This window comes from Struthio camelus, chromosome 2, assembly GCF_040807025.1.
Source record: "Struthio camelus isolate bStrCam1 chromosome 2, bStrCam1.hap1, whole genome shotgun sequence".
In the NCBI taxonomy this organism is placed as follows: domain Eukaryota; kingdom Metazoa; phylum Chordata; class Aves; order Struthioniformes; family Struthionidae; genus Struthio; species Struthio camelus.
In genome coordinates, this window is record NC_090943.1 from 16043596 (window position 1) to 16070222 (window position 26627).

Below are 26627 nucleotides of genomic sequence, written 5' to 3' on the forward strand. Positions count from 1 at the left end.
GCTGTTGCTCTCCATTTCTTCCTGCTGTCTTTGTGTTCTGTTAGTGTTTGTTTTCAAAAGCAATTAGAGGTCAGATCTGAAAAGTAATCAGGCAGCTTTTAAAAGCAGACTTTCAAAAATATATTGGTGTCTAATTTTTGCGGATTTTAACAGGAGTAAGTAAGCGAGTTGCCTTTCTGCAACCTTCGCTGCCAAGTGATCTTTGAAAATCTGCCCTTAGATCTTTATGAAAAGGATTGTGGTGTTAGGAGCCTCAGTTTTGGTGAAGGTCTTTGGGATCAGTTATTATGTCATTTAACTTGCTGGTATTTTGTGTGAAGTAAACAAAGGCCCTGTCTCTCTTCCCAGCAGGTTACTGTGCCTGATATATGGATAGACTTCAGAACGTGGATGGACAAGGATATTTTTCCTTTGTGCAGGGGTTACTGTAGTCCTGTCAGCTATAGAAACCCTAGAGATGTTTCGGAAGAAAGGTACTATTGCAGTTGTTGGGCTCCTCTCCCTTTCTGCTCTGTGAAATGTTACAGAATCACAGAATGGTTGAGGTTGGAAGAGGAGGATCTCTCTCTGGAGATCATCTAGCCCAACCCTCCTGCTCAAGCAGGGTTACCTAGGCCACAGTGCCCAGGATTGTGCCGGGCTTTTGAACATCTCCAAGGATGGAGACTCTGCAACCTCTTTGGGCAACCTGTTCCAGTGCTCTGTCACGCTCAGTAACCTAACTGGGGTCCCTTGCTGAAGGGCATCCCAGCTCTGTTCAAGGCCACGGACCAGCTCTGGGGAGTCAGGGACAACATCTTGGGATTGCTGCAGGACAGGGGCAGCCTCAGCATACCTCCCGGGCGCCTCACTTAATGCAGCCATGGGCTCTGCCAATGCAAGTAGCTCCCAGAACAGCATTACGTATTTTATTCTGTTTTATAAGGATAGTCCTAATGGACGTAAGTTAAGTTGCACTGTTTTCATTGCTGTTATATTTTAAAATACTCAGTATAAAATGTTAGTTGCAAGGAAATAACCAGCTGTTTACAATTAAGACTTTTTTGGAGTCTTGCTTAAAGAAAGGGAGGCATGAATTATTGCCTAATGTATTGACTTTCTTGTTATTATACACAAAAAGAAGAATTTAATTATTGACTGTTGTTTTAAAATGCCAGAAATGTCTCTTTGACATTTGTTAATACTAGATAATGAAGTTAGCTAAAAATATACCTATCTCATTGTTTTTAAGGCCTCTGAAAAGTTTCTTGTGACAAAAGAAAGTATTATACTAAAAGCAAAAGAAAAGGTACATAGAGTTTTACTTTTTGAATAGACCTTGACAGTTGATTTTAAAATAGACCTAATTTAATAGATATTGTATTGCACACCAAAGATAATTCAGGCTAATGTCAAGGACAAGTGTTATCTATTCCTTTGTTGTAGTGAGGTATTGAAATAATGAGTAGAACAGAAGGGAATCAGGAAATGTTTGAAGTTTTTCATCTGTGTCTCTAGATGGATATTTTTAATCACATTCTCCTGGCTTTTGCATGCAAATTACACTGAACAGCTCAGAGTATATAAAATTAGCAGTTGTATTTTACAAAATCTATTTTCTTGAAGTTTAATAAGTTTGCAAAGACTGGTCTATGTTTTAGTTAACTGGATATCTTTTGTACCTCAGCTAAAATTACAATCTTAGATTTTAAATGCTGCTGTTTTGATCCTGTAATAGAGGAATTGAAAGCCTTTTTTTCTTTTTTTAAGAGGTTTCTGAAACAATTTTTTTCAAGACTCAAGGACTGCAGCTCCCAATGACAGATGAGACAACTGTAAAGATTTAATACATCTTTATTTCAGCAATATATCTGGCCATGTGACATCAGCCCTTCTAATAACCTCAGTGTCTGGATTACTTACTGCATAGCGTCACTGCTTAACTGCTGACCTCTGTATCAGAAATAAAACACAGAATTCCTATGTGGTCCGTGCTGTTGACTTGAAAATCTGCTGACCTGCGGAGTCATGCCATACCCACAAGCTCAGCTGAATGGGAAACAATCAGGGTGTCTTTTAGCAGCTTGCCCTCCTCAGAAAAAGAGGCAGAATTTTATAGCTCACTCTAAAAATGTGCATAGCTTCTAAAGTAATATTAACAAGGTTGCCCTGAGTGTAGTGCACATATATTCGTTTGTGCTGAGGGAGCAGAAGTGGAAGAGCTGAAATTGGCTTATTCATGCACTCAGATGTGTACCTCCTACTTTCCAAGCAGAGCGCTCTCTTTTATACCATAATTTCTTTATGTGTCTCTTTAAAACCAGAATAGGAATATATATTTTCCTATTTCTTTTCAAAGTGAACTAAAGAGATAACATTGCAAATTGCATATTGTGGTAATTTTTCAGAGCATATCCTGAGTTTTAAATAAGATGACTATTTTTATAAAGGGGTTTTAGAAGAAGTTTCCTCTGTATAAACTGGGAATTTAAGGAAATAACATGATGGCATTGTACTCTATGCTTTCAAAGGAAGAATCAGTGAAGAAACAATCTATGATAAAAATCACATGCCAAAAAAAAAAGATTGAAAAATTTTCTGGTTTAGGGCAGAGGTATTTTCCCTGGTTGTTCTCAAATATCCCAAATGAGTATGGAATTAAGTGCTTTGGTTTCTGCTCTGTGAAGGCACTTTATCAACTGAAAAAAGCCAGCTTCTGATTGTAATATCTTCATTTTTGCTGAGAAGCATGTAAGAAAAAGAACTGAAAGAGATGCTTAAAGAACAAGAGAGAATGTCTCTATTTTTGCGATCTCAATTTAGCAAGTGGTTTTGTGTGTCGTTATAAGCACTGGAATCTCTTCCTCCGTAATTTTAATCAAGTAATTTACTATTGCAGTGAGAGGCGCATATGTTTGTACTTTTTGACGTTTGGATGGCCAAACCCTTCCTCCCACAGATCAGAGCGCAGCTACTGAATTTACCTGCTCTTTTGTCTGGATTAGCTTTTACTGGTACCGTTATGGTTGAATTTGGTTGTTAACTCCGTTGAGAAGAAAAGGATTGATAGTTAATTCATATGGATTGTGGAGCCTTCCTTAGTGTTGCTGATTAAAAATAACAGCAGAAACGCAGCATTTAAGAGCGTGAGTTAGTGTCACGAACTAGAACTTTTGCCTGTTTCTGGCCCAGGTAAGTATGTGCTGCTTAAGGCTATTTACCTGCATCTTTAGTCATCTTCCAGCGTATGTCAGCTTCATGATACGTAGACTGCCTCTATACGCTTTCCTTGTGCCTAGGATGCCATTTAGCTAGTTTGGACCTGCTAGGTTGTATGGCTGTAGGAAACGGCAAAGGTAGATGTCGTCTTGGGTGGTGGGAGATGACTGGTGACAGTGGCCAACATCCTGCCCTGGTGTTGGACTTCCTGTATACATGCAGTAGGGTTAGCAGGGTGAGCAGGTCAGGACGACTTTGCAGAACAATCATTCTGTGTATGGTCCATGCTTACTTGCATCCGGCAGACCACACAGAGAGGCTGGCGGCTGACTCTTGGGACAGTACATGATACAGGTCTGGTATATCTGGTATATTCAAAGTCTGAGGTAATGGAAAAACAAATCCAGCCAACTTGACAAGCAGCTCAGTGGCAGCTACCTCTAATAGCCACCTAATGACTCTAACACTCTAGCAACTATTGTACTTCTTGGTCTAAACTTCAGCCTGACTTAACCCATTGAGGTCAAGTAGAGAACAATTCAAATAGAATATACACAAAATTCGTGCCAGGTTGTCTTAATCATGTTGACTTTTAGTCTATAGTTCAACAATAGAGGGTTGCAGGGAGAAGGAGGAAAAAATCTTTTAAAAATAATATGTAATTTAAAAATAACATATTTTAAAAATAGCCTGGGAACTTACAGTATAGTACCTAAAACTGTATTTAATTCCTGCTGGGAGAAGATTAGATTGCAATTTAATATTGATTCTAGAATTTCTCAGATCAAAGTACCCTAGAAAATAAATGATCAAAAGCAGTGCTTTAATAATAAGCATATTTATCTACTTCAAAATCATGTCTTAGATTTAAAGTTATGAAGGCAGAAGATTCTTAAACTATCTGTAAAATCAAAGAGTCCTTTGAAGTAACAAATGAGTCCTGATCTGGCAAATATAATTTAACTTGTTTTGTTGAGCTGGGAAAGTGAAAGGTATTTACTTAATCAGCAGATTTGAGAATGACTTTCAATTAGACCTGTGATATCTTTTCCAGTGGGAATTATTTTACATCATAGGTTTTTGAAGGGGGCAGACTATATTCGACGGATTGTGTTCAGCAAAGGCAAATGCAGAGTCCTGCATCGGGTCCCACAGTGGCACAGGCTGGTAGCAGCTCTGCAGGAAAACACAAGGCGATGACGCGTTGCAGGTGAACAGCAGTGTGCCCTGGTGGCAAGTCATGTCAGGGGTTACACCAGCAAGAGTGTAGCCAGCAGGTTGAGTAGGTGTCTGTGCCTCTCTCCCAGAGTATTTTGGCCTCTCCAGTACTAGAAAGATGTTGACATACTGGACCAAGCCCAGCAGAGGCCACCAGGTTGACTAGGAGGCTGGAGGACATGATATGGATACAGAGGCGAAGAGACCTGGGTTGGTTCAACCTGAAGAAGTGAAGCCTTTGGGTACTGCTGTGTGCCACTGTCCAGCGCACAGTGTTCCCTTTACACCTACAGAAAAGATGGAGTCAGACTTGTCTCAGTCTGCACAGGATTAGTACAAGAGGCAACAGAGTTGCAGCAAGGGAAGTTTCAACTCACTATAAGCAAAAAAAAGTATTTAATATGAAGGCGGTCAAACACAGGAACAGGTTGCCCAAAGAGGTTGTGGAGTGTCCATCTGTCCTTGGAGATGTTTGAAATCTGACTGGACATGGTCCTGAGCAGCCTGATCTAGCTGGCCCTGCCTTGAGCAGGGCTTGGGCTAGATGATCTCCAGAGGTGCCTTCCAGCTTACATTATTCTGTTTCTGTATAAACCTATGCTTCTCTATAGTTCACATAAGATCTAGTACAAAGAGTCAATCTGAGAGTAGAATCTGACCCTTCGTATCTTTTCAATTTTTGAAGGGGAAAAACTGCTGATTAAGAGAATATAGGCTATTTTGCTCCTTTTTAGCTACATTATTTTGAAATTTAACTATTGAAAGACATGTCTGACTTCATGACTGATGTTGATTATTAGGATTGGTAAAGACTGTTTCTTGAAATTACAAAGGTTTGTTGTTTGTGTTTTAGTTTGTCTAAAATTTAAACTGTGTTTGTCCTTTTTCTTCTTTTAAAATGTTGGGTGATGTGTAAGTCTGTTGAGGGGACATTGAGGTTGGACATACAGCACTAAATGCCTCTTAGAAGCTGCTAGTTTTGCTCTTTGTTTTTGATTTTTATTATTTTTTCTTTTTAGATGTGAGCAGTAATGCATAATTTGTTTAAATGGTTTTTTCCCCTGTATCTCCTCTTACGAGTCCATTGAAACAGCAGTTATATTTAAAGGAGTTTTTAATGAGCCGTGTAGAAAAGTGAAGCTCAAGGAATGATAAGTATTTAGGTCTGCGACTGTGTCATTAAAGTCAGTTCAGTCATCAGAAAACCTACAAATTGATTTCATAGTTAGCCCTCTTCATATCTAAATAATAATTGGCTACTACCTTGTTAAATATTTTACTGATTTTGTATTTTCTCCTCTTATACTCATCTGTTCATTCACACGTGAAGCAACTTGTTAGTATTTCAGAATGTTGTGGAGTCTGAGGTGCCGTTAGCTAAAATTTGATTTACTGCTGGGCCGTATTAAACAACTGCTTCTTAGTTCCGCATTGTAGTATTGATTGAGGAACATGCAGATTGTTTTGCTTACACCTGGGTATTGCTAGCTCTAAAGAGTTGCTGTAGGATTCTGTTTATGTTCTCCTGGAATCTGCTTTGGTTGTGTTCCTTGCAAAAGATGTATTTAGTTACCTGAACGACTTGCTGATTCATAGCTCAGGTTTACCTGAGACTGCATAACATCCTGAAAAAGGTTTTTGCTACAGAGAGAATACCAGTCATGGCCATGTTAAATATCCTGCCAGCCTTCTCCAGGTCCTCCTTCCAGGTGCTCACTGCACATGAAAGCATATGTCAAGCTCCGATATAAATTCAGTTCTCTCACATCAGCAGATCAGGTGGCTATCTAAAAGTGCGTGCAGAAAGAGACTATACATTAGAATTGTTGGAGAGGGCTTAGCTTAGACCTCTCACATCAAGTTTTAAAGGAAATAGTCTTGAAGTATCCGTTTTAGCTGGAGGCACATTGCCAAGGCTAGTTTAAATTTTAGAATCTCATTTGGACCATCAAAATCTCTCTTCTCAAGGTCCAGAGTCTCCTATGAAAGAGTTATTCAATTCATTTATTACAATTGAGATTTTCTCTGGGATAGGCATAAACTGAGAATGAGAATCGTTGCCAGTATCAACACCTCATCAGGGATATTACTAATGGTGCTGTTTCTCTCAGCTGCCACAGAAATGCTATGCTCTGTATTCTGTTGGAAGCAGAAAAATAATCAGTTATGTGAAAAGCAATTTCATATCCTCATGACCATCCTTTAGGAGAAGATATGCAACATAAATTGAAGACCAGCAGAGCAACTGTGAAAACGAAGACCACATCTACAAACTGTAGTATGGGCTACAGAGGAAACGTACAATGCAGCTAGAGGAACCAAGGCGTTTTTGGTTACTCAACAAATCAGCTGCAGAGTAGTTGTCTCTGAAGAATGGAACAAATTGGGATGTCCTTGTGGGAAGGAAAGATTTGTAAAATGGCCCTTAATCAATCAAAAAGATAAGTGGTTGTACTTTCACCTCATGATAAAAAGAGTGGACGGGAAAGTGCAGAGGATATGAAAACCAGAGGATCATTTGCTATCTTTCCGGTGTGAAAATAGAGCTGTAATCCCACCTGATTTTAAAATAAACAGTCTGAGAAATCTTTTACCTCTGCTAATGTCTATACCTGAGACAGTATCAAATTCATCAATATAGACTACAGAATTTTTAACTTTTGAAAAAGTCACTTAGTGACTTTAAGTGATCTTTTTTTAACAATCTTGCTTGTGTAAGAATTTTTTCCACTATTTCTGTCATCTCTTAGCTTTATGAATCTTTGTGAAGTAGAGGGTTTCTGGCTTTGTTGCAGGGAGAGAAATGACATAATTGCACCATAGTGATGAATTGTTTTATATGCTCTTAGTAATTAATGAACATGTAAACAACCACGGCTGGTGTGAACATTTTTTATTCAATTAGTTAATACTCAAGTACTTCATCTAGTTTATTAATTAAGACTGCATATGTGTTTACTCGTTTTTAATATACCTTAGAATAGATGGATATTGTAAATGTTGGAATGCAGACTGCAGATGATGTGGTCAATAATTAAAATCAATCATCCTTCTTGCTTTTTATTTTATTTGTTTAAGTAAATATAACCTGGTTAGTATCATATCAGTCTTGGACAAAGTAGTAGAAAAGCTCACAGTGATATCCCTTTCAGAAAGAACTACAGGTAGAAGGATAATTAATGCCATACAGCATGATTTCATGGAAAGTTGGTGAGGTGTATTATTGGTTATAGAGAACTGAATGCTGTGATCTGATAGAGTGCAGTCCTCCAATCTCAAAGTTAGAGATTTCCGTATAAAGCTTCATTGCAATATCTCAGGCCACAGTATCAAGAAAATAATTTCTTTGTAAGCAATTTGCTTGATGAGGCTAATGCACTCAGTCAAATGAATTAAATTAATATTCTCTTTTTCCTTTTTGCTGTTTACTTTAGAAATGGTCTTCATAGGCCAAAAGAGAAATATATCAAGTTAGTACCTGGTTTTAAAACTGTACTTCTGCATTTTTTTTTCTCTTGCAAGGATTATGGTAACAATAAGAAAAACCATTGAAATGTGCTAAGGATGCCAAGCACATTCTTCATCACTGGAAATGTTGTTGGGCTTTACCACAATAAATAAGTGGCTTTACCACTTGCATGTATATTTTCTAAAAGTTGTTGTTGATGAAATACTGAATCCGATTACTTTTTAAAAATAATGTATTTTGTTCAAAGTTCATAAGAAGTTATTCTTCCACTGGAGTTTTTAAAAAAATAGGATTATTCTGTGTTTTATGCATAATGACCTTTGGAGGATGATTTAACTCTAATTTCATTGCTGAAATCGAATGACTTTCTGTAGGTTATAAGCTGAACTCAGCTGTTGTTCTTGTATTTGAAAGTGTTAATAAATATTTGAAATTTTTTTTTTTTTTAAAGTACTACTATGTGCTCATGCTAGGGACCAAATTCTTAACCTGTTTAAATTGCTGATTCTTCTATGCCAGCTTAAATTGATGGAGAATGTAGATGTGTATTGAAACTACCTTTCTGGTATTTTTGCCATATTATAATTAGAAGTGCAAATACGTCAGTCTAAGACTATCACTTATTAAATTTGTTTCAGGATAACAAAGTGGTTTTATTTTCAGTTGCTAGTTTTTTAGTTCCGTCACTGAAAAATGGAAGCAGTGTTTCCTGACACCCTGGGTGATTAAAAGCCCCATAGCCATTAACCATACAGCCAGCACTTTGATGCTGGCAGATTCAGGTCCAATGGGAAGGGGGATGTACTCTTTGTAAATCTGATATTTAAAACTTATCAAAATAGGTTTACCATGGAGGCTAAGGCTGATAAAAGCTGATATGGTAATCTGTCTTAGATGCTGTGCCAAATTAATCACATCTATTTGAGCTGTAAACATGCCTAGGATCTCACCTACAGGCCATTTTTCTCCCTGGCATAATGCAACGTTTCTTGCTAAGGAGCCTCTTTGTCCTGCTGGTGTGGGTCCAGTGACCTACCACAGTGGCTCCTTCAAGTAGCCTTGAGGTATCTCTAAAAGTAAGGTTTTTGTTTTGTTTCTTGTGCTTGCCGAACAATAGTTGAGGTGTAGGGGGGTGGTAAGATCACCTCACTGGTTTTACGTGAGAAGTTTGGGACAGAAATACACAGAGCATACATGGTGGAGCAGGGTGCATGGAGCAAGCCCCACACTTCTGTATGCATTACTTCATATGAGTGCACTGCGTAATTGTCTATCCCGTGGCTGGCAGGTACACCACTCTGGGTGTCGGATTTGTGTGTGTAATGGGAGTTGGTTTGCGTAACCACGGTGTTCGTATCTTCCGGGCTTCCAGAATTTTGAAAGGGTATAAGCCTTTAATTGTTCCTGGAAGAATTTCCCTTGGAGAAAAAACAGAATGTGTTGGAGAAACCAAAAATTAATACTCTATAGGATGTAGTGGAAGGTATTTTGTCTGTCCTTGTTTACATAACCTGTCATCCAAAGAGAGGCTTAAGAAGCTCTGGAAAATCAGGTTCCAACACTGTATCTATTCAGTTAAAGTCTTCCAATCCTGAAGATTTTCTAGGTCATTATTAGGGGAGGGGTGTGAAGGTTACCTTTGTAAGACTGCGCTCTACAAAGAACTTTCTAACTAGTGTAGCAGTGCTACTGTAAACCTGTGTTGAATTATAAGCTGCTACTATAGAATAAAAAATAGAGCTGATCAGAATTACAGGGCTTGAACATGGATATGTTGCTTCACATGTAGCATGAAAAAATTTGTACAGATCAGTACATTTTTCAGTGCAACTGAAGCTTTTTGAAGGTTTGATGCTGTGAAAATGGTAACTGAAAAAAAAAAAGATCAAAACCTAAGCTTGAAATGAGAAACATTAGTTTTCAGATGTTCTGAAGTCATAAGGTTGTAGACTGACTGGCTGGAAGAGGCAAAAAAAATGGAGGCAATTTACATTAGACCATATATAAAAATATATACAGCAGCATAAATTGAGTAATATTTGCCAACCAGCCTCAAAATAAGAGAATGTATTTTGGGATTAATCTTAATATACGCCTTATAAAGGAGAAAAAGACTTGATGTTTCATCCTTAGAATTGTTAAAAGCAGAGTTTGTGCTGTGTTCTGATACCTTGCCCATTTTCACTTCTGGATTAAGTGTGCTGCCTTTGAGAAATATGGTTCAATTTATGTAAGTATTGGTATTTCTCAATAAGTTAGAAAATTGACTTCTTTATACGCTTGAAGTATTGATGTTTTAGGTGCTGTCAAGTCTCTTCTGTTGCTATCTTGTATGTAGGTTTCTCAAGCGTGAAATAATGAATTGTGCATTAAAAACATGTTCCAGTTGTCCGGTGCTGCTGCCTAAGGTTGTCCTGTTACCTGCCTTTCAGAGAGTACTGGAGAGAGCACTTACTTTTTACCCACAACCAGTTCGGTCTTTCTTTTTTACTCGTGTCAGAGACTAAATTGCATTAAATACAGAGTTATTGGTAGAAGTTTACTTTTCTCTCCAATTTCAAAACTAGTTATTAAAAAAAAAAGTCTATGTCTGTAAGTATTTCCAAAAACTCAGTTCCCAAACCATGTGCACTTGGTTTTGCAGTTGCAGTTTTTAGTTTTTACTGATGTTTTTGTAAGTCAAATGTGGGATTACTGTTAAAATCAACAGGATGATAAGATGTCAAACTCACACAAAAAAAAAGGCAAAGCAGAAAAATTATAGAAAATGTTTTCTCTGATACTTTTAGGTTATAGGAAGCTTCAAGTGTTATTATAACAAAATAAACAATTTGCAGACAGCAGCATGGGTTTAAGTTGATTTGCTCCATTTACCTTACCAATTTGGACAGAAGAATGTAATGCTTTCTTGGAAATGTCCTTCCAATATTACATTATAGATTAATTTATAGGCTGCAAAATGCTGTTTCCCCCCCATCTTGAAAACTGAGTTTTAAAATTAAAGGTGTATAAGAGCTTGCTTTTTCTCTTTCACTAGTTCACCAAAGATAAATTGGGAGAGGTTTATTTAAGTTTCAAATAAAAACATTCATTTATAGTGGAAAAATATCTAAGATTTACAGAAAAATACCATGATGTTTTTCCTATTTCTCTTTCGGTGGTGAAACAGATGTAGTGAATCTTGTTCTATTAATTTAGCGACTTAGCTAATTTTCAAACTGTGCTCGACTCTTTAGGCTTGTCTTGGAGAAACTCTTTGCAAACAAATACAAAAGTACCTCTGAAAATATGGCCAATGGGATTCTGCAAGAGAAGTCTACAACTTAAATCATATTAATAGATAATAGATTAATAGATAGGAGATTAATAGATGAAATTTTGTAGTGATTATAACACTTTAAGGCACATATTTTGCATGTAGCTTTCAAGGTGATTAGCATCATTTCTTATTGTATGGCTTAGCTCCGTGAAGACGCGCTGTTGCTCATGATTTGACTTTGTAATGGTGATGCATACAGAGGTATTAAAACACAAGCAATAACTTCTGATGCACAGGCACTGGCACTCTGCTAGTTTTGTATGCTGCTGGGGGAGATTAAGTGGTTTGCCGGGAAAGGTGCGACTTCTGCTTCAGCTCGGTGTCGGCCACTCCATGGCCCCAAGCGTTGGCCTCTGTGCCAGCGTCAGAGCTGTTGACCCTTTGGACTTTCCAGTTAATGGCTGGCTTCCCTTGGGCTGATCCAAACAGTGATTTGAGCCTCGGCTGGTAGATATTTCTTGCTGTTTGATGGAAGAGGTGATGAAATGCTGATCTACAACAGCACTTTGATGTTGCAGCAATTTTTTTCTAACGGCAGATTAAATTTGTCATTCGCAGCTCGTAGCTGTGTTTGATGAGCAAGATCCACACCATGGAGGTGACGGCACCAGCGCCAGCTCGACTGGTACGCAAAGTCCAGAGATTTTTGGCAGCGAGCTTGGTTCCAACACAGCTTCGGCCTTTCAGCCTTATCAAGCAACAAGTGAAATTGAGGTCACACCTTCAGTCCTCCGTGCGAGTAAGTACACGTTTGCAGTGTCGCTACATGTTTCATCTTAATTTACAAGGACGCCAAGTAGTGTTACCCGTTTGTGCTACTGGGAATAGGGTTCATTATCTGTCCTTATTGAAAGCTGATCAAAATTGAGAAACTGCATAAATGCTTATTGAATGCAAGTAAATCTCTGTTCTAATAAATTAGTTCTAAGCTGCTTTTAGCAGCAATAAGCTCTGTATGTGCTCCCAGTTTAAAATTTTTCTGCACTGAAAATTACAGCAAAATGTCCAAACGAAGTTGCTGCAAAAAAAATTTTCTCTTTGCCAATTTTATTATATTTAATGACAAAGAAAATAGTAGAAAGAAACTAAAAATAGGAGCACTTTCTAATAAACCTTGGAAGGTTATGCTTGTCACTTTTCAATAAAAACACCTGGTGATGCATACATCTACTGTATTGCAATTGTGTTTATCTACTGTATTGCAATTGTGTTTTTTCTTTTCCAAAATAAACCATAGCTAGGAATAGCCTTTTATTTATTTATTTCAAAGTGGAGAAGATTTGTTTCAAAAACATGCAGTAGGAAATATATATCTACAATTTTTTTCCAGGCAGAATCTTTGAATACTTTAGTTTATCAAAAGGGAAAAAGGGCTAAATATCTGCTTACTATGCAGTTTTTACTGTTAACAGTATTGTGCAAACAAGAAAAAAAGTTAGATAAGGCATTGTGTCCCTCTTTCTTTGTAGTATCTATCCTTTTGTTCATTGAAGCTTTGAAAATTTTTTTAGGAATCATTTTTCTCTTTTGCAGGGCTTACCCTTAATCTTTGTTAGATCTGTCTAGTAGCGATTTCCTCCTAGAAATTTCTTAGCGGAAAATAATATAAATAAGTCCTTTGATAATCTACAGAAATGACATTTTTAGCCATTTTTTCTTTAATTCCCTAGAGATTACTTTTCTCTAGGTGTTCTTTTAATGGATAAAATGTTACATTAGGGTGTGTATTTAAATAATCAGTTAAAAACACACATGGAGAAGTTAGAACTCTCTGTGAAGTTCTCTGGGGTTTTGTACCAGAGAGTTTTCTGTAAAACAGGGAGTACCAGTTGAAAGTTAGCTTACAGATAGGTGAAAGTGTATCTTTTCAAACTATAACTATGTTTCATTAGAACACAGAATTAAATTAGAGAAAGGAATAGTGCCCGATGAGAACAAAGGAGAATCCAGGCATTTCAGGACGCTTCAGGTTTGCTGTCACTAGCGTATGCCGCTGCTAAGTGTGTCTCTCATTTCTGTGCATAAGCCAAAAAGCTGTCCTCCTGGGTTCCCAGCGCGGGGTGGTTTCGAACAGACAAACGCACAAAAATTTTCTCCTTAGCGTGATTATCTGGTATATTATTCAGGACATTGATATTAGTGCATCAAAATCATATAGCACAGATAAAATTCAATGATATATTGGACAGCTCACTTATCTTCACTGTCCTTCTGGGAAATACATGTAACTCTTAGCCAGTTCGCTGCCATTTAAAGTGACCAAAAGTGCTTTGAGACCTTAAAATAAAAAGGTTTATAGACATGCAGAAGACTTTTAAAAATATTAATAAGAATTATAACTCTTTTGGTACTTTTTGTAAAAGCATGCAAAAATAAAACATGTGGAAGAATTAGTCATAAATATATCAATACAGATCAGAGGTGTTCCCTTATCTAGTTACTGTTTTGGGTTTTTTAGTGTTGACAATTAGATATATTTTGTTTCTAAACGATCCAAACAATAGGCTTAGAATCCCAGTCCAGTAGTGCTGTCCTGTATTAAACATACCTATTTCAAGAATTTCATTTAAATATACATTGAAAATGGAAATAATATCCCTATTGTATTTCCTTTATAACTTGGGAAGTGAAGCATAGCATACAAATGGTATTCTCAGTATTTCAAATAATTATCTTCTTACTGTGCAAGTTCTATTCAGCAAATAAAACCCATCCAGTTTTGTGGAAGATGCAGATCCTGATTATTACATGTTGACAAGGTCATATATCTATTAATTGGATTGGAGATGGGATACAAAATTGCTGTAATTATTGTAATTTTCTAGCTAATTGTAGGGTTGGCAGTGAATATTTTACTTCTAACAAATGAAAAACAGTATTCCATCTGAAATTGGTTTATAGCATTTTAGACATTTTGTTTTACATCTCTGATGCTTTTTGCTCACAAGCTGGGCTCTGTTTCTCAGCAGTTTACAAAAGCACTTGCAAAAGTGTAGCTTTGTACCATTCTGCCAGCGCTCACCTGCACCCGCAAGGTATGCCGTGATCTCTGTTCTGCGATGGTATCTAAGCGTATTAGCTGGGGTTTAAGGGCCTGCTGAGATTTTCATCTCTTTGTTCTGGTTGCCATGTTACCCCTTTTGTTTGTTTATAGATCACGCCATCGTTCCTCTCCCAGAAAGGGAAAGGTTAGCTAGATCAGGTCCAGCTGGAAAAGTAATATTCATCTGGATTCCCTCTTTTCCCATACCCAAACATAGCCTGTACTTTGCTCGGGGTGGGGGGCTGTCTCAAACTGAATCTTCGAAATGCAGAAACAGAAGTCGTGCTGGTCCATGTCCCCATGTTGTTCTGCATTGTAAAAACGCAATTTATTGATACAACCACTTCATTTATTTATATTTCTTATCTAGCTCTTTCTCCTTTTACTGTTTTTCTGTTACCACTTCTTGTTTTCGTATTTCATCAGTTGAGCTGGGGTTTTTTGGTAAGCATACAGTCCACAAGGCCTTTTTTGTGTGTGCCTGCGTGCTTTCTGAGAAGAGGTTGGACGCTCACTGAGGAAGATTGTTAAAGCAGACTGGTGTTTATTCCCTGCTGAAACGTAAACTCGAGGCGCAGGTGAAAATTGCCAAACCTAATGAGCAATTTGGCAGATAAGACAGGATGTCAGGCAATGACAGTTCAGCAGCGGGTGCACTGTCTGTGAACCAAGTTGTTTGTTTCACAGTACTGCATTTAAATATCGTAAATAAAATCCCTTTTCAACTGCATGAGGTATTGTGAAAATGGCCTTCTCTTTGTTTGGTTTTCCTTTTAAGTTATTTAGATCTATTAAATAACCAGGGGTGGTCTTAGTTCTTAGTGCTGGTGTGATTATACATTACAAATTTCTCTCTTGAACGTTTCAGCAGTTACAGTTAAAAAGCATTTTAAACATATAACTTTATTTGGAAAAAAAATAGGAGGAAAGGTTGCGAGAACTGAATTTTTTCATTTTGAAGTAGAGAAGTGTAAGGGGACGGTGAGGCTCTTACTTCTTTCTTTCTTAATGCCTAATGGGAAGGGTAGAGAATATGAAGCCAGATGTGCACAGTGGTGGGGTAAGAGGCAAGGAACACAAGTTGCAACAATGGCAACTCCAAATAAACATATGGGGGAAAAAAAAATCCATCGTGAAGGTGGAGCAGGTGGTCCAGAAAAGTTTGTGTCGTCTCTGTCCTTGGAGAGGAAATGGAACTTGACTGAAGATGGCACTGGGCAGCCTGATCTAAGTTGTCCTGGTTTTGCATGGAGGGGTTGGACCAAATGACCTTCAGAGGTCCCTTCCAACATCCTAAAGTGTGCTGTAATTCTATGATTCTAAACATAATTAACAAGATGGAAGTGTTTGCTTCTTAAATCTATTATTTGTAAAGGCAAATAACATTTACAGTGAAATGTTGAACAGACAGCTTTGCAAGCACGTTGTACTGATTTTTTTTTTTCTTCTGTACTGTGTGTACAACTTTCCACTTGATGCATGGTTTCCTCTTGGTTGGTGTCAATGTGACCTGGTTAAGCTGACTGTGCCTTTTAGGGAAACTCACTTTTGTTTGCAGGATGTATTCTGTATTCTTAAAAAACAGATATGGGGCTAGTGTAAGATTTTTTTCAAAGGCTGGAGGGTGAGCATCTGACCAAAACACTGGCCAAAACTTGAGTCTAACAAATTAACAGCAGCTAGCAGAAAATTGCACTCCTATGATGTATTTGCTGAAGTGATCTCTGTGATGTATTTTAGCTAAATGAGAATATTATGAAGTGAGTGCACAGTCAGCTGTAAGGAAGTACTAAAGGGGCAAAGGAGCAGAGAACATGCTGGTGGCTAAACAAAGATGTAAAATTGCATCATGTCACTTCTTCTATAGATACCTGTGTGCACACGTTTTACCCTGCAGTAAGTACAAGTTTGTTCCTCACAGGTAGGTAACAGTTTGCATGCAGACTTTCACTGTGAATTAGTTGATATATTAGAAGTTCATGACCTTGCCTACCTTTGGATTTGTGCTTCTATCCATACCCTCTGAGTAGGTTTTAGTAGCTCACTGGCAAATCAGTAGGACATACCAAGTATAGTCCCTGAGGGCTCTCTTAGGTTAAGGACCGTTCAGTATTTTAAATCTGAACTGGAAGATAAGAAGCTAAGATGGAGTTTCAAGCACTTTGGATGTAAGGATATCAGTTCAGCATTCACTTTGTAAATTTATAAAATGTTCTGAAATCAATGAGATGAGCACAGTCACTGCATCTGGAAAGAAAAGAAAGGAATTCACAACCCGGCACTTGGAAAAGTCTAGTTGCGCAGTACTGTGCAAAGGATCTGGGCATGATAGTGGGTTGCAAGCTGATAACTTGCATCCCGTGGAAGTTGCCATATTATGCTCTTCCATCAAAGGCACATGCTGTTCTGGGCTCCCTTAAATAGTGTTGTAAAATACTGGAAGGAATGACTGCATTTTACCCAGCAGCAGGAAGACTTAAGCTGGAGTGACCTGCTGTCATGCTAGACTTGAATTGTAAACAAGTTGGAGAGAGTTGAAAGAGAGTAGCAGGAATAAAATGCTTCAAAGACAATGACCAGGCATTGGAAAAAGTGGTTTATTTACTTAAGGAAAGATAAAGCTGACAGAATCCGAGACTTCAAATGCATGTGCTCCATGTCTACAAGGGGAAGGGCAGTTGGCTTTTCCTGGGGAAATTCAACTGTGCATATTTTCTTTATAGAATGACCTCTAAGCCATTCTATGTAACTTGTAGACCTTAAAAAATTTTCTACAACCTATATAACAAGCAAGAGTTGTGAGACTGGTTCAGAGGCGTGTTCTCCTCGCCACGGAGTGCTGTCACATGCCACGCTGCATGGCCGGAAGGCAGCCTCGGAGCTGCAAGGTGCGTGCTCTGTCCTGGCTAAGCATTGACTTGTTTTGTAACCACAGGGGAAGCACTTCGTGCATCCACTGTAATCCGTTCTAAAGACACGTTATAAAGACCTGTTGTATGTGTCTTCTCTTAGTATCTCACAATTTGAATGTTCAAAACATCCATTACTAAGCAAAAGTTAAAAGTGCCAGTGCATAAATAAGTGTGTGAATTTCGAGTACCTTAAAATTGCTGTTTTCAGAGTGACACTTCAGTTCACTTCTCTGGTTTGATATAAGCATTTATCTATTGAGTCCCAAATGGATACTCTGAGGATTAATTCATTAATATTTCTAAGTGCCTTTGTTTAAAGGATTGGAGCAGTTCACATCAGTATGTTGGCAAAGAACTGCAGAGGTAAGTTCATGTTCATTCCTGTTTCAAAAAGGACTGTGGTTTGGATCTCTGTCTCCTTTCTCCAGCTGCGAGCTAGCTTTGTATCTGGAAATGCTGTCATTTTCAAGTGTTGAAGAACTAAGGAAGCAAAGGCATTTAAAAAGGGAGGAAGAGAAAAATGGGTCCATCGAAACAGCCATTTGGAGCTTTGTCAGATGGCGTTATCTCTAAGGTTAAATAGCTGTTACAGACAAATCCATCCACATTTATAATGAAAGATTATGGCTTAGAGGCAAAGCTTTCTTAAGTCAGTGGGAGGTTTTCTGCTGGCTCCAGTGAGCTTTGGATCAGGTCAGGTTTTTCCTGTGCGTCTCCTTGGTCAGAAACCTTGGTTGGAAGCAGTGTGAAAGTGAAAAGTAGGTATTCAGTGTCCCTCAGTCCAGTACAATAACTGGAATGAATCCCAAAAGATTTCATAAACAATTATTCCCACTTTACTTGCTAGGTTCTAAGATGTTTCCTTTACCATGCTGGATAATATTAAAAGAACCTGGAGCTGAGGCTTGTGCTGAGCTGTTGGCATCTAAATAAGAGTGGTTTCTCATGCACAATATTTTGAGAAGATTTAGCAAAGTCTGTTTCCTCACCTTCTGGTGCTCTTGCCGTTCAGGAATTCTTATTACACTTATTCCTGTAGCTCTATCAAGGATGTGATTGTTTTAAAGCCAGAGCTATTGAATCAGAAAATCAGTACCAGGTGCTTCTTTCTTCTTCCATGAGGCTAAATCTGTTCTCTCTGCAGCACAGTTCTGACTTGAGTGATCTCTGCTTGGAATTTTCTCCAAGTGTCATGTTCTGCTGTTAATTTTCGATTATTGAGCTATTTAAAAACCATGTGTTTCTACTGAGACCTTGACACATTTGTAAAAACACATGGATTTTAAACTGCTTAAGTTTCTAAATTAACCTTTAATGGCTTCAATCTTCTTGGTGTATCATCAAGGAAAATACTATAGCTTCTACTAGGATGAAAAAAAGCCTGGAACCAATAAATTAAAGTATTTTAGAACTTACTGGATGCTCTAAAAGAAACCTCAATAACCACAGGGCGTTTCAGCATGTCATTCCATATGGTGAGATCTTTTCTCTTTGAGCATGGAGAATGGGAAGTAATAAAAATACAGTATTGTATCTGATACCATATGAATTAATATGGCGGTATTTGAGATCATAGCTACAGAATAGAGTACGAGAGAGATAATAAAGAAAGATTATTAAGACATGAAGTATTCAATTTGAATATTTTAAGAAGTCAGGTTGGATTAGCCCAAATTTGACATGTTAAATAGATTTAACGATCACTTAGATAAGCAACTATTATGGAAATCACAGATGTATTCCAAGAATGTTTACATATGCATGTGTATTGTGGTTGTTTTGTTTTGTGAGTGGGGTTTTTTTTTTTTTTTACCCTTCTTTAAATGAGAGATATTTTTTCTCTAAGGAAACGGTATTTCTATGTACATAAAAATTGTAAACCTTTTTACCAAACACAGAGCAGCTGGGCAAAGTTCATTCTATTCTGATACTACGGGTTTAATCCTACTTTGATAAAGCTATTTATTTAGTGAAACACTTTGGCAATAAGCGTAGTAACCCCTTCTATAGATAATTTCTTAATTACTCCTCTATTTCATGTTATTTTGTTGTAAGCAAAGAAGTAACACAATGAAGTTAAAGGATTATGAATTTGAAATGAGCAGAAAATGTTTTTTCATGGTACAGACAACAACCATCCTGTGCAATTTTTTCTTCAGAGCGGCATATATTCATGTCACACTTTGGTGTCAGGTGTAACAGATAGTCCTAGAGTGTCGTTTCTCAAAGCCTAGAGTAGCATTTCTAGTTACTTATCATAAATGTGATAAACACTATGCTTCAAAGCATCTTTAATATCCAGAATCACCAGTCGGCAAAAGTAACTGATTTCCAGGTCATGTTGTTTGCTTTGAGGCAGTAGCGTTAGTCTCTGTGGGCGGTGGAGTACTGACATAAATTACTCGCAGACAATTTGCCAACAGGAGAGAATGCAGAATTTGTCAAAAGTACTTAATTATTCACTCAGTGCTAATTGGGATGATCTTATTTGATAGGAAATCTCTTTTGCAGACAGAAGACAAAAAGGCACTTAGGAAAGAGGGACTGCATACTTGTTACAAACATGGCCATTACCTAATAATTAATAATGCCCCATGATTAGCCTCCTCAGGTAGAAAAACCAATTCTATTTAAAGGGTTATAGGGCTAGTGAAGAACCTTCTAATGCTGGTGGCTCCGTGCCTTGCAGGCTGCACTGTTACCCTGTGGCCTGGACAACAATCTTCAATGTAACAGCTCAAAAAAACCAAATCAAAACAAAAACTAAAACCAAAGAGGCATGTGGATTATATTTTTAACTGCTACCCTGAGGCTGTAAGATAGTAAAATAAAACTCTTAATTAGGCTGAACTTTAACTTCCATGAGAGCATTTTCTCTTGTTTTTGTTTGTAGTCTCCAGAGGATCTGCTTGCTCCCCCTTTTATTGTGTTTGTGATATGTAGACTTACATACTTGTTTTTTCTCATGGGGAGATGTTTTGGGGGTAGGCCATATCTTTTGCTGACTACTGGGAAAAAGTTACTTTAAATTTTTGGTCTTTTGATGTGCGCTTTTGAGGGGAATGAAACAATGACAGATGGCTGCTAGTTGAATAGGCTTGTTTCTTAGTTCTCAGTATTTTATTTACCTCCTCATACTCTGAAAATGAATGAAAAATAACATAGAAATAAAGGAGTGGGTAAGGAATAACTCTCCATTAATTTGTTGCTTTATTTTATAGCTTTCAAAAGATCAAATTTGTTCCTTCTCACACCCACCTCTTGTAAATCTTAAATGAATTGTGTAAATAAGATTAGCTCCAGCTTCAGAACTGCTGTTGTGGGTTCATTTCAGAGGCGGATAAAGTATTTGGGGTAAGAATCCAGCATATTTGAAGGAAAACTTTTCTACAGAGGTTTGTAGCAGAGAATTTTGGCTATGTCAGATGGATTAAGCGTTTATGAATTTCAAGGTAATCTTATTTAGTCCAAAAATCTAACAATCAACACACGGCTCCAGATATCAATTAAAATGTGTATTATTTTATTCTATTTCTATATTCTGAATAAAGAATAACATGCAATTTCAGATGAAAGCTCTGAAACGTTGTAATATTGACATTTGGAGGCAGAGGTATGTTTGGAATTGGAAACAGGTGTGAACTTGCACTATATTTCAGGTTTATAATCCTTTCCTCCAATATGAATTTAGATAATTAATCATCTATCAGCAGTTCTGGATTTACAGAAACTTGAAGTGGTTGCATGAATGGGAAGGGAGTTAGGGAGTGTGTGGGTTTAAAAAAAAAAGCAAAAAATAGTTCATAGAGGAATATAAAATCTTCGTACTACTACTCCCATACACACAGTGGAGGGATATGCAAACGCAGCAATTTAAACTCTTCTATTAGCTTCTGGAAATTGTGCATACAAGCTGGGGACTAGGCTTCTCAAAGCAAACTTTGATCAACCATTAAAGCGTTATTCCTAATGGCTGGATTTGATTCATCTCGGTGTACAGCAGTGCTCACCACTGGAAGTAAAACTGGGACTGCTTTGGCAATCACTGGGCAACAGCTGATTCAGAGCTGACACAGTGGATGAGATTAATAGCAACAAACTTTTGATTCCGCCTCTGAGCTAATCACTCAAGGCAGCCTTGGTTTTCATCTGTGGGGAGGAATGGACACCTTTAGGATATGATGAGTTTATCTGGCCTGTTCTGCAACCTATTTCAGGGTAAAGTGGAGTGTGCCCTCGACTAACTGTACTGAATAATCTCCTTTGACTATGGAGAGATACAGAGGTGCCTAGTTCTTAAATAGATGTCTACAGCTATTTGAATCCCATTCTGAGTGTGATTTTACCTCACAGTCTGTAAAAGTAAATTTTTTTTTTTTTTTGTAATGAAGTAGGATGTTGCCTTCAATGTTGACATTTATATATTTGGAAGAGAAATTTGAGTAGGCTACAGTGGCATTTTACAAAGCCAAAGCTTTGTGAATTTAACCTGAAGAGCAATTTTACTTGGCCACAGGAAGTTCCTACCAACACGATTATAATGATTTTGCTTGGGAAGTTTATTTGGGTTGCAGAACACACATCATGGATGCAGGTATACCCATGCTAGCTCTTTGCAAGTAAAACTGAATTCAATCAAAGTTCATTGATTTAACCATAACATTTCACAGATGTGATCTACTTTGAAACTGGAACCAGTAGACAGCCACTTTTTGCAGGACTACTCCAAAACTGGTAAACCCCTTTGAAAGCCTCTTCAAAACTCTACTGTCTTTGCTCTGCACACTCAGAGCTAGAAGCATTATAGATATACCACCTGGCACTCAAAAGCCAGCCTAAATGTGGAGGAACAGGCTTGAGATGGAGTTAATGAGCACTGAAGGGCTCAAGTAGTCTTGACCGAAGTTCCGTGTAGTCCAGTGTCTCTGTATCATGTTCCCTAGTGCGCCTTAGAGTGTCTGTGCTTTATGGGTATCATGGCTTTACTGCTGTTCCCACCTCACCAGCTGCTAGACAGTGGGAAGCTTTCTGTATATATGGGCAGCCTCTAAATGGGTAATTGGAGAAAAGTCATCCCTCACATATAGGCTCTTAAGGTAAATGCCTTTGCAGGTTTGCAGAGAGAATGAGACTTAACAGTGAGCAACAACTACTGAGACTGTTTCAAATGAAATGATATTTGAAGCAATGCTAGCAGTTCATTTTTATTGCATTATAAAAGAATAAAATTGTCTTCACTATTTTCTGATAAGGTAGGTAATGCAGGGATGCATCTTATTAACTAGCTCTATAGCCTATACAAATCAATTTTTCTGCAATGGTGTTTGATAAATCCTCCCTTTATCTCTCTGCTTTTGGATATTTTTGAACCAAAGCCTCAAAAACGTTGTCTATGTTTGAAAGCTTTCGTCAGCAAGTATAAAAATGACATTAGCTTCTTCTATTTCCGATCCTTTTTAAGCTCTGATGTTTAAGACCCTCATTAGATAACACAGGGATTTTAGATCAAGTACTACATGACTTTCACGATGAGTTCCATCTGAAAGGTCTTGCATAGTGAAGTCTCTTCATGTTTTATTCAAAATTTTAGTTGACTTCTTAACTAACAGAAAAGTAAATAAAAATGAAAGGCTTACTAGGAGTGCTGCCGCGAAAAAAATATGGAACCGCTTTTACAGAAGAACAGTATGACATTTGTCTGCGAGAAATATCCGTTAAGTAGGTCAATAAGGATACTGCTCTAGTTTGACATAGCAGACAATATTTTTTGAGTACTGTACATATGGATGATTTACCTCTACCTTTGTTTTAAGTTCCTCTTCAAAGTAAATAAAACAGAGGTGCGCAAATTTGTCCTATAGTCCTCGTTTCCCATTTGCTATGCCATTTAAAAGACAGGATTACAGTGAAGTAAATATTTTCACTTTTTCCACCCATAGCTGTAGGGGAAAATATGTTTGCAATTATTGCTGATACCAAAATTATTCATCTAGTTTACACTCTTCAAATACTTTGTCCTGGTTGGTCTCCAGTGGTCGCTGACTTTTGTGAAGGGGCGAAGTATTAACTCAGTTTTGTACTCAGAGGATGCAGCCTTCCTAAATCTGTTGTGACACTAGTGCGATTTCAAAAATACACACTCCTGCCTTTCTAGAAACATGACTGAACGAAAGGTGCAGCATTCTTTCATTCTTTAAGTCAAGATAGAATGAGACTTTATAGGAACATATATACATTTCTCTCAGTATCAATACACACCAAATAACTGAATAAAACTTTCTCCTGCCGTGCTTGTCTAGAACTTTGTTGTTCGTTTTTTTGACTTTCATCTTTTATATGTGTAAGTAAATGTATATGCGCGTGCACACACAGACACACACGCGCACACACTTTTTGTTCCAAAATTTCTCAAGTTAATAAAATGCGCTCAATACTTCTGAAAGATAATATGTTTACGTGCATCAATACTGTAAAGTCTAACACCTTTTAATTTTTGACTAGTGTTAAGACTGGGAGGTAATTTTGTAGGACACATGCAATATCTTTATCCTCAGTGCAAAGCCTTTAAATCATCCTTTTCCTTCAAGGCAAGCTACAAGTATAGTCTACAAACCCTGTTTTTTTTCATCTCATGACTACAAAGGAGTTATGAATTTTAATTACTATCCTGTCTAAGTTGGGTGGTTTGCGTCAGCCAGTGTTGCGTCTCTAGCAGTGACCAGTGATGTGGGATATATGGCTGAAGGCTATGAAAGAAAATGTCTCTCTGCTATAGAGAAGGCTGCTGCACGGCAGAGTACAAGCTGTACGTATGTAAGTGGTAAAGGGAGGGAAGGAGGAGAAAACTAAGCTGTTTAAAACCTAACCCAAAGACGGCAAAGGGGCAAAAAACAGGGGATCTGCAGCTGAGAACATGCACTGGCATTTATTTATTACAGCTGGGTCTGCATATTTCTTGCGTAGGCTGAAGAGTTTATCCTTAGTCACATGTGTCTGTGGACAGGTTCTCTCTGCAGTAGTGTGTTGCTGGGAAGGGCAAATCCAGAAAGCCTGTGGAGCTGGACCACAGAGGCACACGCTCAGGCTACGTATGTCGCCGCCTGGGGAGCGAGGAGAGGTGCTCTGGGCAGCCCGGCAAGCAGGAGGCGCGTGTCGAATAAAGCCGAGCTTTTGTTTTAGTCTTTCCTTCAAGGTCTCGATGGCTGCGAGGTCTGAGGGTGAGCTGTGCAAAAGCTGTTCCTTTTGTCTGGTCTGAATTTGTGAGCAGTCCTCTTCATGCAGGGCTTTGCTGCTCTTCTTGCCATGAGTAAATGAAAGAAAACATACTTGGAAGGACTATCCAGACACAAGCTAGTTAGCGCATACTGTGTATATGTATGTATGTGTGTTTATTTGCATATAAATATACATACACACACATATGCATCCATATTTAATGATATTCAGGGCATTTTATTGTAATAGTAATATTTATGCCCAGTTTAGCTGACATGCCTGCTTGACTGCTGGCATACAGGTGAACTTCTAGGAGTCTATTTCATTCTGCATATTACCCGAATGATTTTCTGGACTTGAATTCTTTGCATGGGATTCCTATTAAGGACTGAATTGAATATTAAATTACTCCTCAGACCCTCAAGGCAGTACATCAACTTCACTCGTGCTAAGCAATTTGTGACTTGCTATATGTGCCGCGCACAGGCACCAATTCTCACGGGGCTAGAAGTTTGTTCCATTCATTTCCATTTTTCTTTTTGAAAGTCAGAATGTTTTACAGACGGCCAAAAATATTTTTAATGAAGTATTTTAATTTGTTCTCGTGTTCTGGGCTTTTAATCCCCCTTCTACCCCCCATCCAGGTTTCTTTTGTAAATGGAGTTGCCAGATGTTTTAAACATTTTCCTCGTACATATGCTTTCAAGGTTTTTCTGTTTAAAAAAAAAAAAATGTTTAGTGTTTAAAAGGCACGGAGTCCTTGTATATGAACGTTATGTTTTTTTCTACTTTATACCTCCCAGTTCTGGCAGATGTCTCTGAGTTCTAGGACAAGAGGTTTTCAGTGTTTTTTGCATGAAACCTGATTAGATTAGTACATGGTTACAATTTTCTCTGAAAGGAACAGAATTTCAGACCTCTATGGGAAGAAGGCATTTAATTTAGATTTTGAAACCCATTTTTTGGAGAACTAAATACATTTAGTAAATAATTAAAGCCAATAGTGCATCTTATGCTTCATCAGAAATGATTATTTTTGTAAGGAAAGCTGTACTACTTTTTGTTTTTGTTTTTAAATTAAGAGGGTGGAATATATAGCCTGTAAAGAAAAAACCCATTATCTGTTTCATCTTACTTTGGAAAAAGTTCTTGATCAAATCCTGAAGTTGTAGTTCTACCAAGATCGATGGTATTTTTCACTCTTCCATAGAAATGTTCAACTTCAGAATTTTATTTTAGTTTTGACCAGCAAAATTAAATATATTTATTTTTAGCCATAACAATTTTTATTTTTCTTTTTTCACCTGTATTGCAATACACATCGGTCATTCTATTTCCTTACTTCATTTTTCTCTGTCATCTTCTTTAAGACACCTGAAGGATGATTTTTAACATTGAAAAGTGAGGAAATGTCAAAGGTAGGGCGACTTATTAAGGCTATTCTTGTGCTCTGCGCAGTCTATCTGTAGTTATCAAGCTGCAGAAAGTGAGATGCTCGGTATGCGTGACGAGGCCCATAAGTTTTAACCTCGCAGAAGGTTAGCTGGTGACATGACGCTACTTCCTTCTCTTACCATGGGCTGATTTCCAGATTCTGAACCCAGTGAAGCTGGCTTAACTTAATGCTTCATGAAAAATTTAGAAAGGAGACAACCATTTCATATCAGCCTGTGAAAAGAAACAGAGAGAGAAAGCAAAAGAAGGCATGAAGTATTAAAGAACAAAGAAGCATGAATCAGAAAAGAAAAAAGCTGGTGGCAGGGAATGCTCACCTCCCCAGGGGCAAATAAAAATACATAACTGTTTCCTTAATGTTGCTTTACCATATGAACAATTACTTTAGGAGCCATGTAAATGATATACGACTATGGGAGAGTAGTGAGTTAGCTTCTCTCTCCTCTCTCCCTTCCTTTCTCTTTGCAGAACAATCTTTCAGATCTGAGAACTAGCCCATGCCAAAACCAGCAAAAATAGGGGCTTGGTGGGCAGGGAAGGGCATGAAAAGGAAGAATAAACTCCACAATTATACCTCTGTCATTTCTCAAGCGTTAATCACAAAACGCAAACGGTATTGTGTGTAATCTTAGATTTGTATAAGTGACGTTTTGAATAAGTGACATTTTGAATTACCCTTCTGTCTGCAACACAGACTATGGATGTCTGAGACAGAGAAGACATTCACTGAATTGGAGAGCTTTAAAAATGACAGACCTGGAGTTGTGATGGATTCTCTGTCTCCTGAAGTCTTGATAT

General features: G+C 37.8%; 1 protein-coding gene across 26 annotated transcripts in view; it reads left to right on the forward strand.

Annotated features, from left to right (window-relative positions):
* Positions 1-26627, forward strand: part of PARD3 (par-3 family cell polarity regulator) — a 468531-nt gene that overhangs the window by 148223 nt on the left and 293681 nt on the right. For all 26 annotated transcript variants that reach the window (XM_068934384.1, XM_068934389.1, XM_068934381.1 and 23 more), the window contains exon 3: positions 11763-11943. In XM_068934384.1, coding sequence (XP_068790485.1) covers positions 11763-11943 — 181 coding nt within the window. The remainder of the gene's footprint in view (positions 1-11762; positions 11944-26627) is intronic.